At 65.3% G+C, this 15,190-nt stretch overlaps 1 protein-coding gene across 1 annotated transcript; it reads left to right on the top strand.

Annotated features, from left to right (window-relative positions):
* The first annotated feature begins 2,003 nt into the window (after positions 1-2,003).
* Positions 2,004-13,519, top strand: NCKIPSD (NCK interacting protein with SH3 domain). Its single transcript, XM_070391216.1, has 13 exons — positions 2,004-2,250; positions 4,358-4,467; positions 4,639-4,840; positions 5,014-5,104; positions 5,299-5,783; positions 7,470-7,640; positions 7,767-7,853; positions 7,939-8,077; positions 8,161-8,241; positions 8,374-8,502; positions 8,585-8,677; positions 9,512-9,684; positions 12,590-13,519. The coding sequence occupies exons 1-13, from the start codon at positions 2,080-2,082 to the stop codon at positions 12,791-12,793; spliced, it is 2,136 nt and encodes a 711-aa protein (XP_070247317.1). The 5' UTR covers positions 2,004-2,079; the 3' UTR covers positions 12,794-13,519.
* The last annotated feature ends 1,671 nt before the right edge of the window (positions 13,520-15,190 follow it).

Below are 15,190 nucleotides of genomic sequence, written 5' to 3'. Positions count from 1 at the left end.
ACAACCAGCTCCCCTTCCAACCCTCAGAAGCCTCCTCACCTGTGACCACCACGCTGGCCCCTCAGGATTCTCCTTGCCACTGCTCCCTCCATGGGCCTTCAAGTCACCACAGCCTCCTGGCTTGGTCTTCAGTCTCTTAACCTAGCACCCTGAGGTGACCCCCAAAGGACCCCGACACGGATCACCTTCGCTGATTGCTGTGGGGTCCGCTAGCCGAGTGTCCCAGCGCCTCTGGAGAGAACTACACTGGACTCTGGACGGGTCTTTCCTGCCCTCATGCAGCTTAAGCCAAACCTGCAGCAGCTCATTGGCTGGACATTGTGATGTCAGAGGACCCGGAACCAATATGGGGCAGCCACCAGGCTCGGCTGCTGGCAGCAATGGGCTCTGTGGTGAAGGGTCCCAGGAGATGGCTGTGCCATGAGGGGTGTCCTGGGCAGGTTGGCTCTCTCGGCCTCACCACCTGTCACCATAGTATTCAGCCCTGCGCCCGTCTGGTCCTCCAGCCAGGGCAGCCCCAGGAGAGCTCCTTGTGCTCGGTGCTAGGAGGGCTTCTGGGAGGAGGTGTGTGTGGCAGGAGGTCTTGAACTGCAGAACCAGACACCAGGGAGCAGAGGGTCTGAGTGCCATATTTTAGCAAGTCTCACCCCTCCCCTGGACCCCCGGCATCTCTCCAAGGCCCAGTATTCCTCTGTCCACGACGTCCAAAAACAGGCCATGCACACACCCTGGTTTGGTTGGGCCCCCAACCCTGCTCCCTGGCCCAGGCTTCAGTGGGGAATGTGGCTGGACCAGCCCGGGCAGAGATGGGAGGGCCCCAGAGACCCCTCCTGCAGACCCTCAGGGCCTCTCCCGGGACTTCAAAGACCTGCCCTTAAGGCTCCAAGGCACCCACGCCACCCTCAGGGTGACACCTGCAGGTAGCTGGGGAGCGGCTGATGCTGTGAAGGAGGGAAGTGGGTCCCCGGCAGAGGAAACGGACCACGCGATGTCAGAGCCCTGGTCCCCGTTGCTCAGAGGTTGGATGGCTGGCCCAGGCACCCAAGGGTCAAAGGGTCGCAGGCCAGGGACCTGCCTGGGCTGCGGTTCCCTTCCTACCTCGGGTTGGGGCTCCTGTGGGAGGCAACCAGTCGAGGTGTCTCTTTCACATCCATGTTTCTCTCCTTCCCTCCCTCCCTTCCACTCTCTGAAAAGGGAAAGAATATCTCTGAGGATTAAAAACAACGTGAGCGGAAGGGGAAGCTGCTGAGAGAGGAGTGGGGTGCGAGCAGGATGGGAGGGTTTGGGACGGGATGGCCCGACATGGTTTCTGTTTTTATTGTTTATTTTTTTAATAATACACTTTTACTGATTTTTTAGAGAGAAAGGAAGGGAGAGGGAGAGAGAGAAACATCGGTGATGAGAATCATGGATCGGCTGCCTCCTGCCCGGCCCCCCCTGGGGATGGAGCCCACCACCCGGGCCTGTGCCCTGACCGGGAGCCGCGCCAATGACCTCCTGGTTCCTGGGTGGATGCCAGCGGCTGACCCACCGGCCGGGCCGGTTTCTGTTTCTAAGACCCGCCTCGCTCTCGCTGCCCACGGCCACCTGGCGTGGCGGTGACCGGGGCTGCCACTCCAGGAGGGGCCGGAAGACCCACACGCCTGAGACCTGGCGCCCGCGGGCCGAGGGTCCGAGCAGAGAGGCCAACACAGGGACCGCGCCCTCGAGGTCGCCGTCCAGCCGGATGGGTGGGGGCCCACTCCTCCCCGGGCGGCCGTCGGAGCGCTCCTGGGCGGCCAAAGCGCTCGGGCTGGCGCGGGGAGGATAGGGGCTGGGGGGAGGGGGGCTCCGGAGAGGGGCGGGGGCGCGCGGACACAGGGACCGGGGGTGGAGAGGCCCCGGCGAGGGGCCCGCGGACTCAGCCGTCCGGGCCGCCAGGGGGCGCGGCGCCGGCGTGCGTGGCCCCCGCGGGGCGGGGCGGGGCGGCGTGCGCGCTCTCGCGGCGTGTGTCACGGGGCGCTCGGCGTTGCTCGCGGCCTGGGTCCCGGTTCCGCCGCCGCCACCGCCTCCCCGCCCGGCGCGGCGCGGCCCGGCCCCATGTACCGCGCGCTGTACGCGTTCCGCTCGGCGGAGCCCAACGCGCTGGCGTTCGCGGCGGGCGAGACGTTCCTGGTGCTGGAGCGCAGCAGCGCGCACTGGTGGCTGGCGGCGCGGGCGCGCAGCGGGGAGACGGGCTACGTGCCGCCCGCCTACCTGCGCCGCCTGCAGGTGAGTGCGCCCCCGCCCCGCCCCGCCCCCCCCCCCCCCCCCCCCCCCGCCGCCCGCCGGCCTCCCGACCGCCCCGGGCCCGGACGCCGGGGGCGGGCCTCCGGAGAGAGCCCGACCTGAGACCCCGGGCCCCGAGGACTGGGCCCCCCGGGGCTCGCACCTCGATCCAGGCCCTGGTCAGCCAGCTCGGAGGACCCGGTACCCACCCAACCCCGACTCTGGGGCCGAGACCCCTGGGGACCCGCTATCTGAACCCCCATCCAAATAGAAGTCAAGACTCAGCCCCGATTCCAGCGCTGGATCCTGGCTGTTTCCCCGGTTCCCCAGACTCCAGACCCCTCATCCGCCCCTTCCGGGGTCACCGGGCACCCACACTCTTGCCTCCCACCCTCAGACCCCCAACTGGAGCCCCCGCTTCCACCACTGAGACACCGCCTGTTCCCCAGCCCTCCTCCATGTCCTCACCCCCAGCTCAGACCCTGGGCACCCTGGAGCCATGAGCACCCCCTCCCCTAGGTGATCCCACTGTCCTATTCTCGGCCCCCCCTAAGCGCTGCCTAAGACCACCCACCCACCCACCCATTTGAACCACGGGTTCCCAGCCCCTGCGGACACTTCCTGCCATCCCCCTCCCCCCCCCCCCCCCAAGCCTCAGGTCCTTCCTTTTCAGACTTCGTTCTTTGGAAGTGAGGGTGCTCCCTCCCTCCTCCAGCCTGGAGTGGGGGCCGCTGCCCTGTGAGGAAGTGGGACCTCCCCGTGGCTCCCCCTGCTCTTGGGGTGCAGTGTCTCCAGCTGGTCCAGTCTGACCACTGGGGAGGGAGGCCTGCAGCCTCCGGGCCTGCCCCGAGCCAGACACCCCCCTGCTGCCCTCATCCATGGCCTTTGGGAAGCACCCTGTCCCGCCCAGTTCAGGACGGAAATAACAGGATAAATTTGGAGATGTCATCTGGCCTCACCAGAGGGACGGCCAGGGGCCTGGACCCTCGGCCTGACCCAGGCAGCGCCTGGAGTGACAGCGGGAGTGCGGACGGCGGGCGGCTGGGCTGCACAGCCTCCCCGGGGCTGAGGGCTGTTGGCCTCTCGTTCATGGTCCTGTGAGCCCCTCCCTGGCCAGGCCCGTACGGCTGGGAGTTTGGGGGTCAGGGAGGCTCTCATCTTCGCTGTGTCTTGGTTTCTTTCTGCACAGCTCCCTGCCTCAGTTTCCCTAACCCGCTCACTCTGGCTCCCCCCGTGTGTCTTTCCTCCTCCGGCTCTCCCTGCTGCCTCCGGCTCGCAGTCTCTCGTCTCCCTCGGCCTGTCTCCCCGCCCCCTCTCTCATCTCTGTCTCTTACTGCCTGTGTGTGTGTGTCTTTCTGTTCCCCTTTCTGCCTGGAGCCTGATGGACCACGTGTGCCAGGAGCAGGGGAGGGGGGAGGGGCCGGTCCTGCCGCTGCCCCCCCTGCTCCCCACCCCGTGCCAGGCAGGCCGGGTCTCTTGGGCCTGTGACGTGCTGGGGATGGCAACTCAAACTCTGGGGCAGGGGCCAGGGGCCAGGCCCCTCTCATAATTATGTCCATCCACTGCCACCAGCACAGCACTGCTGCTTCCCGGGTGGCCTGAGATTCCCGGGGGGGGGGGGGGGGGGGGGGGCGGGGGGGATGGTCCCTGCCAGGGCCTGCAGAGGCTCCTGAGCACAGGCTGCGTGGGAGTGTGACCTTGGTTTGTGAAGGGCCAGCAGGACCCAGGGTGACTTGTTAAAGGACCCGGACACTAGGGGCTCCCTGCCGGGCCTCTCAGCCTGAGCTGGGGTCCAGCCAGGGAGGGACTGCGTGTCCCCCGGCCTCAGCTGGGGTCCCTGGGCTGTGCTTTTGCTCTGGGCGCCTGGTTTTCAGACATCTTGGCTGAGAACCTCACTGGGGTGAACCCCTGAGTGGGACCCGCCCCAGCTCCCTGGGTGACGCAGCTTGAGAGCCGGTTGGTATTCCCCTCCGGCTCTCCGTGTCCCCGTCCAGCGTCCAGCACTCGGGGCTCCGGCTGCAGAGGTGCTGTCTGCCCCGGCTCCATCCAGCCTGGGCCTGGGTCAGTGCCCTTCCGTGGCCCCCGGTCTGATCGCCTGCTCCCCCTGCAGGGCCTGGAGCAGGATGTCCTCCAAGCCATCGACAGGGCCATTGAGGCTGTGCACAACGCGGCCATGCGGGAAGGCGGCAAGTACAGCCTGGAGCAGCGCGGGGTCCTCCAGTGAGTGGGGTCCCTCGCGGGTTCCAGGGAGGTACCGGGCTGAGCTGGGGGAGGGCTGAGGGGGGTGGAGATGCCGGAGGGGGAAGGTGCTGGGCTGGGGGCAGCATCCCACAGGGAGCACGTGAAGACGCCGAGCTGTGAGGTGACCCCAGGGCCCCGTTCCCCCGGCAGGAAGCTGATCCACCACCGGAAGGAGACGCTGTCCCGAAGGGGCCCCTCCGCCTCCAGCCCTGCGGCCATGACCCCGTCCACCAGTGACCACTGCCTGGCCGCCGCCGCCAGGCAGCCCAATGGGGTGTGTCGCACTGGGTTCGAGCGGCAGCACAGCCTGCCCAGCTCTGAGTACCTTGGGGCAGACGGAGGCCTCTACCAGGTAGGTGGTGAGAGCAGCCTGGCGGGGGTGGGGGATGAGGGGGGAGGGCTAAGGAAGGCCCCCTGGGGTCAGCAGTGCAGCTAGACCCGTAGCCCTGCCCGTGCGGGCGGCACAGGGAGCACAGGGCCCTCGCCAGGCCGGCAGCCTGTCCTCACCTCCCTGTGCCCTCCCAGGTCCCGCCCCAGCCTCGCCGAGCAGCGCCCGCCACACCGCCTCCACCCGTGAAACGCCGAGACCGGGAGGCCCTGGCGGCCTTGGGGAGCGGTGAGAGGCAGGGTTGGGAGAATTGTGGGGGCACCATGAGCTGGAATAGCTGCTCTGCTGTGTCGGGTTGTCGGGGGCTCTGGGCTTGGGGGAGGGTCTGGCAGTGGAGCGGGCCCTGTACTGGGGGGCGGGGGCTCTGGGCTGGGGGGGTAGGGCCCCCAGGGCAGGGGGCACAGCGTCCACTCTGCCCGCAGGCAGCCGCCACGCCACGCCCTCCGGGGGCAGCTCTGTGTCCAGCGGCTCCTCAGTCAGCAGCACCTCCCTGGACACGCTCTGCACCGGCTCCAGCTTGTCCGAGGGCCCCAGCGGCTCTCCCACGCCCCCGCCTGTGCCCCGCCGCGGCCCTCACACCACTGTGTCCCAGGCTCAGCCGCCCTCCCAGGGGCCCGTCCCCGAGCCCCCTGCAGAGGAGGTGGCCGGTGACACCCCCTCAGCCCCCAACGAGCTGGAGGCCCTGAGCGCGCTGAGCCTGGGGACCACCGAGGAGAAGGCGGGGGCCGAGACGGCCGTGCCCAAGACCATTGGGGCAGAGCTGATGGAGCTGGTGCGGAGGAACACGGGCCTGAGCCACGAGCTGTGCCGGGTGGCCATTGGCGTCGTGGTGGGGCACATCCAGGCCTCCGTGCCGGCCAGCTCACCCGTCATGGAGCAGGTCCTCCTCTCGCTGGTAGAAGGCAAGGTGAGGGCGGGCACAGGGCCAGGGCTCCCCGTCCTCGGGCCACCCTGCTGCTCCCGCCCCCCTCCCCTGGTGCCCGCCTGTCCTTGGCAGGCGTCGGTGGAGCTCTAGCTCAGGGCCTGTGCTCTGCTGGGCGCTGCGGACAGTTAGGCTGAGCCTGGGAGGAGATGGGGAGGAAGAGTGTCCGCGGGGGCTCCCCTGCGCACAGGCCTCCAGGCAGGGCCCGGCGGCTGGACCACGGGGAGTGAGCGGCTGGTGGGGGGGCGGGGGGGGGGCCTGGGCGGGTGACGGGTGACGGAGGGCAGGCGTGAGGCGCTGCCTTGCTGGCGTTGGCAGTGGGGAGAAGTGGGTGCCTCTGGAGCTCTGAGGAGCCCCAGGTGCTGCCTCAGACGTGAGTGAGGAGCACGGACACCCTGGGGTGGGGGGCACGGGCCAGGGAGCGGGATGGGCAGGCGGTGAGCTCCTCGGGGCTCCGGCAGCTCGGGGTTGGGTCGGGGAGCAGTGGGTCGATGGGCCCGTCTGCTGGGCAGATGCAGGTGCTTGGCTGGCAGGGTCCAGGGGAATGTGGAGGCGTGGCACCACTTCGTATAGGATTGGGGGGGTGGGTCTCAGGTTTATCCAGGTCTGGGGTGAGAGGCACGTTGTTGGAAAACACCCCACATGTTTCTTTTTTTTTTTTTAATATCTTTTTATTGATTTCAGAGAGGAAGGGAGAGGGAGAGAGATGGAAACATCAGTGAGGAGAGAGAATCTTTTTGTTGTTAATCCTCATCCAAGGATATTTTCCCATTGATCTTTTAGAGCAGCGGTTCTCAACCTGTGGGTCGCGACCCCTTTGGCGGTCGAACGACCCTTTCTCAGGGGTCGCCTAAGACCATCCTGCATCTCAGATATTTACATGACGATTCATAACAGCAACATTACAGTTATGAAGTAGCAACAAAAATAATGTTACGGTTGGGTCACAACATGAGGAACTGCATTTAAAGGGCCAGAAGGTTGAGAACCACTGCTTTAGAGGAAAAGGAAGAGAGGGAAAGCCCTGGCCGGTGTGGTTCAGTGGATGGAGCGTTGGCCTGCGGACTGAAGGGTTTGATTCCGGTCAAGGGCACATGCCCAAGTTACGGGCTCGGTCCCCAGTGAGGGGCATGCGGGAGGCAGCCTATCAGTGATTCTCATCATTGATGTTCCTCTCTCTCCCTCTCCCTTCCTCTCTGAAATCAATAAAAATATATTTAAAAAAAAGAGAGAGGGAAAGACAGAGAGAAACATCCATGTGAGAGAAACATCGATTGGTTGCCTCCTGCAGGAGCCCCGACCAGGGCCTGGGCAGGGGAGGAGCCTGCAACCCAGGTACGTGCCCTTGACCTGAATCGAACCTGGGACCCTCTGGTCTGCAGGCTGACGCTCTATCCACTGAGCCACACCTACTGGGGCCCCACATAAGTGTTTCACGCAGAAGCCTGTCCCAGAGGGTTACCCAGACTGGGGGGGCGTGGAGTTCCCTGGGGAGGGAGGGAGAGCTGGCTGGGGGCCTTGGGGGCCTTGGTGTGCAGGGATGGGTCATGGGAGCAGCTGTTGGTGGGAGCTTGATGGGGACCAGGGTGGCGGGAGGGGGAGAACCTGGGTCTGGCCCCTCACAGGTCCTAGGAGCTGCCCAGCGCCAGCCCTGCCTCGCTCTCTCCCCAGGACCTGAGCACGGCCCTGCCCTCGGGGCAGATCTGCCACGACCAGCAGCGGCTGGAGGTGATCTTCGCGGACCTGGCCCAGCGGAAGGACGACGCCCAGCAGCGCAGCTGGGCCCTGTACGAGGACGAGGGCGTCATCCGCTGCTACCTGGACGAGCTGCTGCACATCCTGGTGCGGGGTGGGGTCCCCAGCCGCCCGCCCTGCGCCATCCCCGGCCCTCGGGCGTCTCCCCTCCACGTCCCCAGCTCCCTCCCCCGCGGCCGCAGGGCTCAGAGTGACCGTCACTCCTCCTCCCAGACTGACGCGGACCCTGAAGTTTGCAAGAAGATGTGCAAGAGAAGCCAGTTCGAGTCCGTGCTGGCCTTGGTGGCCTATTACCAGATGGTGCGTGCGCCGGGGCGGGCCGGCGGGGCAGGGGGTGGGGGGCTGGGGAGGGCCTTTGGCGCTGAGCACGCGGGTCCCCTGCCAGGAGCACCGGGCGTCCCTGCGGCTGCTGCTCCTCAAGTGCTTCGGCGCCATGTGCGGCCTCGACGCAGCCATCATCTCCACCCTCGTGTCGTCCGTGCTGCCCGTGGAGCTGGCGCGGGACATGCAGACGGACACGCAGGGTGAGGCGAGGGGAGCTCCCTGCCATCCGGAGGGGGGTTCCCGCCCTCTGTGGCGTCTCTGACGGCCCGCCTTGCCCCCCCAGACCACCAGAAACTGTGCTACTCCGCCCTCATCCTGGCCATGGTCTTCTCCATGGGGGAGGCCGTGCCCTGCGCCCACTATGGTAAGAAGGCCGGGCGCCCCGAGCCCGCTGGGGCCAGGACCCTGGCTGCAGGGACGGGGTCTCCAGGAGGGGCTCTCGGAAGTGCAGGGAGCGGGCGGGGGGCAGGGCTGCAGCCTCCTGTGCCCCTTGCAGAGCACCTGGGCACGCCCTTCGCCCAGTTCCTGCTGAGCGTCGTGGAGGACGGGCTGCCCTCGGACACGGCGGAGCAGCTGCCGGATCTCTGCACCAACCTGCTCCTGGCGCTCAACCTGCACCTGCCAGGTGGGGGGGCGCGGGAGGCGGCTGGCCAGCCAGGGCTCCGGGCTTAGCCCCTGCCCCGTCCCACCTCCCGCCGTCTCCCCAGCCCCCGAGCAGAACGTCGTCATGGCCGCCCTGGGCAAGCACGCCAACGTCAAGGTCTTCTCCGAGAAGCTGCTGTTGCTCCTCAACAGAGGGGGTGAGGCCCAGGGGTGTGCGCGGCGCCACGTCCGTGTCCTGGGACCCCGTGTCCTGGGACCCCGTGTCCTGGAATCCCACATCCTGGGACCCCACATCCTGGAACCCCACATCCTGGGACCCCACATCCTGGGACCCCACATCCTGGGACCCCACGTCCTGGGACCCCGTGTCCTGGGACCCTGTGTCCTGGGACCCCGTGTCCTGGGACCCTGTGTCCTGGGACCCCCACATCCTGGGACCCCCACATCCTGGGACCCCGTGTCCTGGGACCCCCACGTCCTGGGACCCCGTGTCCTGGGACCCCCACATCCTGGGACCCCCACATCCTGGGACCCCGTGTCCTGGGACCCCCACATCCTGGGACCCCCACATCCTGGGACCCCGTGTCCTGGGACCCCGTGTCCTGGGACCCCCACATCCTGGGACCCCCACATCCTGGGACCCCGTGTCCTGGGACCCCACATCCTGGGACCCCACGTCCTGGGACCCCGTGTCCGGGGACCCCTCGTCCTGGGACCCCACATCCTGGGACCCCGTGTCCTGGGACCCCGTGTCCTGGGACCCCCACATCCTGGGACCCCCACATCCTGGGACCCCCACATCCTGGGACCCTGTGTCCTGGGACCCCGTGTCCTGGGACCCTGTGTCCTGGGACCCCGTGTCCTGGGACCCCCACATCCTGGGACCCGTGTCCTGGGACCCCGTGTCCTGGGACCCCCACATCCTGGGACCCCGTGTCCTGGGACCCCACATCCTGGGACCCCATGACCTCAGTAAGTCCCCAGGGAGATCTGGGCCCAACACTAGAACAGCCTGACGCCCCCCTTCCTAGACGACCCCGTGCGCATCTTCAATCATGAGCCGGCGCCGCCGCACTCGGTCCTCAAGTTCCTGCAGGACGTGTTCGCCAGCCCCGCCACGGCCGCCATCTTCTACCACACGGACATGATGGCGCTCATCGACATCACCGTGCGGCACATCGCGGACCTGTCGCCCGGAGACAAGGTGCCGGGGACACGGGGGAACTGACACTGGCTGGAGGCGAGGGGCAGGGCTGGTGCTGGCGCCGCCACCGAGAGTGGAGTGTGGGGGGCACCGGGCTGCCCTCGGACACGGCGGAGCAGCTGCCGGATCTCTGCACCAACCTGCTCCTGGCGCTCAACCTGCACCTGCCACGGCTCCTGGGCTCCAGCTTCCCCCAGACAGACACGACCCCTCCCCGCCCCCCACAGGCTGCAGGGCTGGCCCTCGGCGCGATGTCCCACCCCCTCTTCCCTGGAGACCTCGAGCCGCTCCATGGCGCCGCTCTAGGGGCAGAGCCACACACCGGGGGCCTCGCCCCGCACTGACTCTGTGTGTGAGATGCACCCGCCACGGCGGCTTGCCGAGGCCCGTGGCCCAAGCCGAGGCCGTGGCCGGGGTAGCTCCTCTGGCTGCCTCTCGGGAGGGTAGGCTGTTTTCCGGGTCGGGAATTGAGAGACCCCTGCGAGGCATCCAGGCACAGGGGCCGGCGGGAGGCGGCGGGGGCCGGATGTGGTGGGAAGCCTTTGGCCGGCGGGCACTTAGGGAGCAGGAGGGACAGGCCAGAAGGAAGTCCAGGCCTTAGCACGACGGCAGGTGGGGAGCGAGAAACCGGGAGGAAAGCCAAGGGAACAGGAGCGCAGAGCCACGTGTCCGGAGGAGGAGGGGTGTGAGCCGCCTGAGACCGGACTGAGAACGGGCACAGCCAGTGGTGGCGGACAGGCCACGTCTGGAGTGGAGGGGGTCTGAGCGGGAAGGTTAGAGGGCTTGGAGTTGGAAGGGAGTGGAGATGGGCGGGTGGGGCTGGAAGCAGCGCATGGAGACAGCCCTTGTGAGTTTCTGTGAAGGGGCAGCGGAAGGGGGTGCTGGAGGGCGAGGGTGAAGGTGAGGGTTCTAAAGGCGGGAGACTCCGGTGCCATCTGAGCCAGAGGGAAGGTCCCGGAAGCGCCGGCTGACGTGTTGTGAGGAGAGGGCACTGCAGAGGGCAGGTGTCGCAGGGGAGGGTCCAGGCCACATGGGGGAGGCCCGACGGTGCATTCCGGGGGGACAGGGGAGAGGCAGGTGCTGGGAGAACACGGGGCTTTCTGAAGGATGGCTTGTTGCCCGGCCGGGAGGCTCCGTTGGTCGGAGTGTTGTCCGTACACCACAGGTTGTGGGGTCACTTCCCAGTCAGGTCACATACCCCAGTTGCAGGTTCGATCCCCAGGGCGTGAACCGAGGCAACCAGTCGATGTTTCCCTCCCTCTCCTTCCCTCTCCCGCTAAAATCAATAAAAACCTGTCCTGGGTGAGGATTAAAACGAGAGAAAGACGGCTTGTTTCCCAGGAAGCACAGGCCAGCGGCCTGGGCAGTTCAGGTTCGGAAACCAGAGAAGGTGGGCGGTGGTGCTTTCAGGGAGAAGCGAAGGGGCTGAGAGAAGTGGAGGGAGCCCCAGGCAGTGCACGCCCACGGGAGGAGCCCACGGGAGGTCTGTGGTCAGGAATGCGGTGAGGCCTGTGCGTGGCTCTGCAGTTGTCTGTTGCTTAGATACCTGGACTTGATTGGCAGGCGCTGGTCTGACGAGGGGAGGGAGCTAGCCGGTGATGCTGCCTCATCAAAGGTAAAGAGAAGCCGAAACCGGTGTGGCTCAGTGGATAGAGCGTCGGCCTGCGGACTGAAAGGTCCCAGGTTCGATTCCGGTCAAGGGCATGTACCTGGGTTGCGGGCGCATCCCCAGTAGGAGATGTGGAGGAGGCAGCTGATCGATGTTTCTCTCTCATCGATGTTTCTGGCTCTCTCTCTCTCTGCCTTCCTCTCTGTGAAAAATCAATAAAATATATTAAAAAAAAAAAAAAAGGTAGAGAGAAAAAGGCGGATGGTGAAGGGGACAGACCGAGAGCAAAGCTGGGCCGGCAGCGGGTCGGGCCTCAGCGAGGCAGGGAGCAGTGTGGGTGTCCGATGTGGGCGCTGTTGGAGCTGTCGCCCGAGGTGCTGGGAAGGTGGGTGGAGCGGGCTGGGAGATGGACTCGTGCCGGCCAGGTCTTGGGCATGGGCTGGGGGGGTGGGCACGGAGAGGCAGGACACCTGTGGGTTTGGCCTGACATTGGGATGGACAGCGGTGCTGTTTGCCAGGTAAATAAAGGACATGAGAAAGCCTTCACTTTGGAACGATGGGGAAGGCCGTGAGTTTGATGGTGGACACGGGTTTGAGGCCTCCGAGACGCAGGAGGGACAGTGGGCAGGTGGAGGTGCTCGTCTGGGGCTCACGGGAGAGGTCGAGGCCGCAGGTGTGAGAGTGAGTCACGGTTGAGGCTGTGTGAGTGAGATCTTCCAGGGGGAGAAGACGGCGAGAAGCAGGGCCCTCAGAACACAGGCAGCGTTACCAGGAGGGGCAGTGCCCTGGCCGGTGTGGCTCAGTGGATAGAGCGTCGGCCTGTGGACTGAAGGGTCCTGGGTTCGATTCCTGGTCAGGGCACATGACCAGGTTGTGGGCTCGATCCCCAGTGGGGGGCATGCAGGAGGCAGCCGATCGATGATTCTGTCTCATCATTGATGTTTCTATCTCCCTCTCCCTCTCCCTTCCTCTCTGAAATCAATACAAACATATTAAAGAACAAAAATAAAGGAGGGGCAGGGGCTCGCCGCCGCTTCACGCCGCCTCTCTGAGCCAGGACTGCTTCAGGCCAGCCGCCTCCTGGGACTTCCTATTTCTCGGGTGATTCATTCATTCACTTACTCATTTGAGATTCATTCATTCACTCGCTCACTCATTGGAGAACTATCACAGGCCAGTTCTGTGCCAAGTACCTTCGGTGCCGGGGCTGCAACTCTGAGCCTCACTGGTGTCCACAGCCCGGGGTCCCTATGGCCCGGCCCCGGGGTCCCTGAGCTTTGCCTGCTCTTCCCGCAGCTGCGCATGGAGTACCTCTCGCTGATGCACGCGGTCGTCCGCTCCACGCCCTACCTGCAGCACCGCCACCGGCTGCCCGACCTGCAGGCCACCCTGCGGCGCATCCTGAGCGAGGAGGACGCCTCGCCCCAGTGCCAGGTGGACCGCATGATTGTCCGGGAGATGTGCAAGGAGTTCCCGGCGCTGGGCGAGGCCCCCAGCTAGCGCCTTCCTCTCTGCCTTCCCTGCAGCCCTGGCCAGCGATCAGGGGACGTGGGGCTTGGCCCAAGCAGGTATTGCACAGATGGACGACGGTGTTAGGGGGTGCGGTGGTGGGAGGGTCCTAGCAGGGCCCGCCCCCTCACGTAGGGCTGATGCGAGGGGCCAAGGGCAGGACTGGGGACCACGCTCTGGGAACAATGCTGGGGCCAGGGGAATGTGTGTGAGCCGAAGCCCGTCCACGTCCCGGCTGCCTCTTCAGCATGTCCCCCTCCCCCTCTCCGTACACACACGCACTCACACACACACATGCACACACGCACACGCACAGTCCCGCTGCTGCTTCAGGCTGGGCCAGGGCCCATCCCCAGCCTGTCTGGTCTGTGTCCTGGGCTTCAGCAAGCCGTGTCCTTGGGGTGAGGGGAGACTTCCGCTAGCTCAGCTCTGTTTCTTGCCTTAGCTTTGCAATAAGTGCCGCTCATGTGCTCCCCCTACCCCGCCCCCCAGGGGTCAGTGCCCTCCCTCACCCCCCCAGGGGCCTGGGCCAAGCTGCTGCCTTGAAAGCAGAACTAGGAGGCCGGTGACCCATCCTTGAACCTCACAGAACGGGGCGATGGCGCCGAGAACGCCAGTGACAGATTCTATTTTCTCTGTAAAAACGTAGACTGAAAGCCATGTGTGTCTCCTGTTTGCTGCGCTCACCTTTGGAAATAAATTGCCTCTGGAAACGGGCTTCCCTGCGTGATCCTGGGGAGGAGGAGGAGGGCGGGCCCTGGGGCTTGCCCTGCCCTCCCAGCCCGCAGAGGTGCAGGCCCCCCCCCGCCCCCCACAGCCTTTCCCCCTGGGGTTCCTGCTGGGAGCCACATCCGGCCCGGGGTCCTTGCAGGTGCTGCCCCTCAGGCTTCGCCTAAAATCTTTTTTTTTTTTTTAAATATATTTTATTGATTTTTTACAGAGAGGAAGGGAGAGAGATAGAGAGTTAGAAACATCGATGAGAGAGAAACATCGACCAGCTGCCTCCTGCACATCTCCCACTGGGGATGTGCCCGCAACCCAGGTACATGCCCTTGACCGGAATCGAACCCGGGACCCTTGAGTCCGCAGGCAGACGCTCTATCCACTGAGCCAAACCGGTTTTGGCTTCGCCTAAAATCTTTCTTTGCCTCAAACACCACCGCTGTCTTCCCTGCTGAAACCCTGCTCCAGCCCTGGGCCCTGCGGGCTCTGTTCCTTACTCATTGGTCACGAGGCCGGCGAGATCCCTCATTCCTCAGCTTCGGCAGAGATGTGGGAAGTTACACAGTGGGACGAGAGTATCTGAGCAAATACGGGGTTAGCTTTGCACTTTCCTGTGGGCTCCCAAGTTTAAAAAACCGCTGTATGTGGAGGAGGTTCCAGGAACCCAGTGCCAGACTCCAACCAGTCAGTGGTTTTCATCAATTCTTCATTTTTTTTTTACCCAAGATGATTTAAAAAGAAATTATTTCCGAGAGGAAGGGAGAGAGAGAGAGAAACATCAATGATGAGAATCATTGACTGGCTGCCTCCTGCACACCCCCCAGTGGGAATCAAGCCCACAGCCCAGGCCTGTGTCCTTGACCAGAACTGAACTTGGGACCCGACAGTCCACAGGCCGATGCTCTGTCCACAGAGGCACGCCAGCCAGGGCTGCCCGAGATGGTTCCACACATTCAGAATCATCCCTGATATTGTGACTTCCGGTCACGACCTTTATTTTCTCTTCGGGATGCAAAAGGCAGAGGGCCTCTCCCACCAAGACTAATGCAGCAGCGCAGCGGGCGAGGCTTGGGGCCCTGGGCAGGGGAGGCGAGAGCGCTGGACCGGGAACCCCTGGGAGCAAAGCAGGGGAGGCTGATGGGCGTCCTTCCCTTCACCGCCCACTCCCAGCAGGTTGGGCACAGAGGCCACCTGGACGGACGAGGAGGGGCTGACGCAGTGTTTGGCCCAGGTAAAGGCTCCGAGTGGCACAACCTGGTCCCACTTCTCCCTGGAGGCACGTGCCCCCTGTGTCACCGGAATCAATGCACTGGCTTCCAGCCCGCCCCTTTCTCCTGGGAGCTGGAGGCAGAAAACCGATTCTCTTCCCGAAACACGGACCTCGTGCCAGGGCAGCGCGCGGCCGGGCTGTGCCCTCGGGACCAGTGCTGGCACCTAGGGACACTGGCACCTAGGGACACTGGCACCTAGGGACACTGGCACCTAGGGACGCTGGCCCTGTGGCCAGAGGACCAGAGGCCGCCGCCAGCTGCCCAAGGGGACTCCGCTGTTTGAAAGGGACGCAGACGCTCCACCCTCACGCCCTTAGGGACCCAGACCTGCATCCGGCGAAGCTCCGGCCGCAGGGGGTCCCCAGGTGCAGAGACGGGCCAAGCACCGCTGGAG

Source organism: Myotis yumanensis, unplaced genomic scaffold (assembly GCF_028538775.1).
Source record: "Myotis yumanensis isolate MYYU_CA2020_CCGP unplaced genomic scaffold, mMyoYum1.0.hap1 SCAF_14, whole genome shotgun sequence".
NCBI classification, from domain to species: Eukaryota; Metazoa; Chordata; class Mammalia; order Chiroptera; family Vespertilionidae; genus Myotis; species Myotis yumanensis.
Note: the sequence above shows the minus strand (reverse complement) of the source record. Positions and strands in the feature narration are given on the sequence as shown.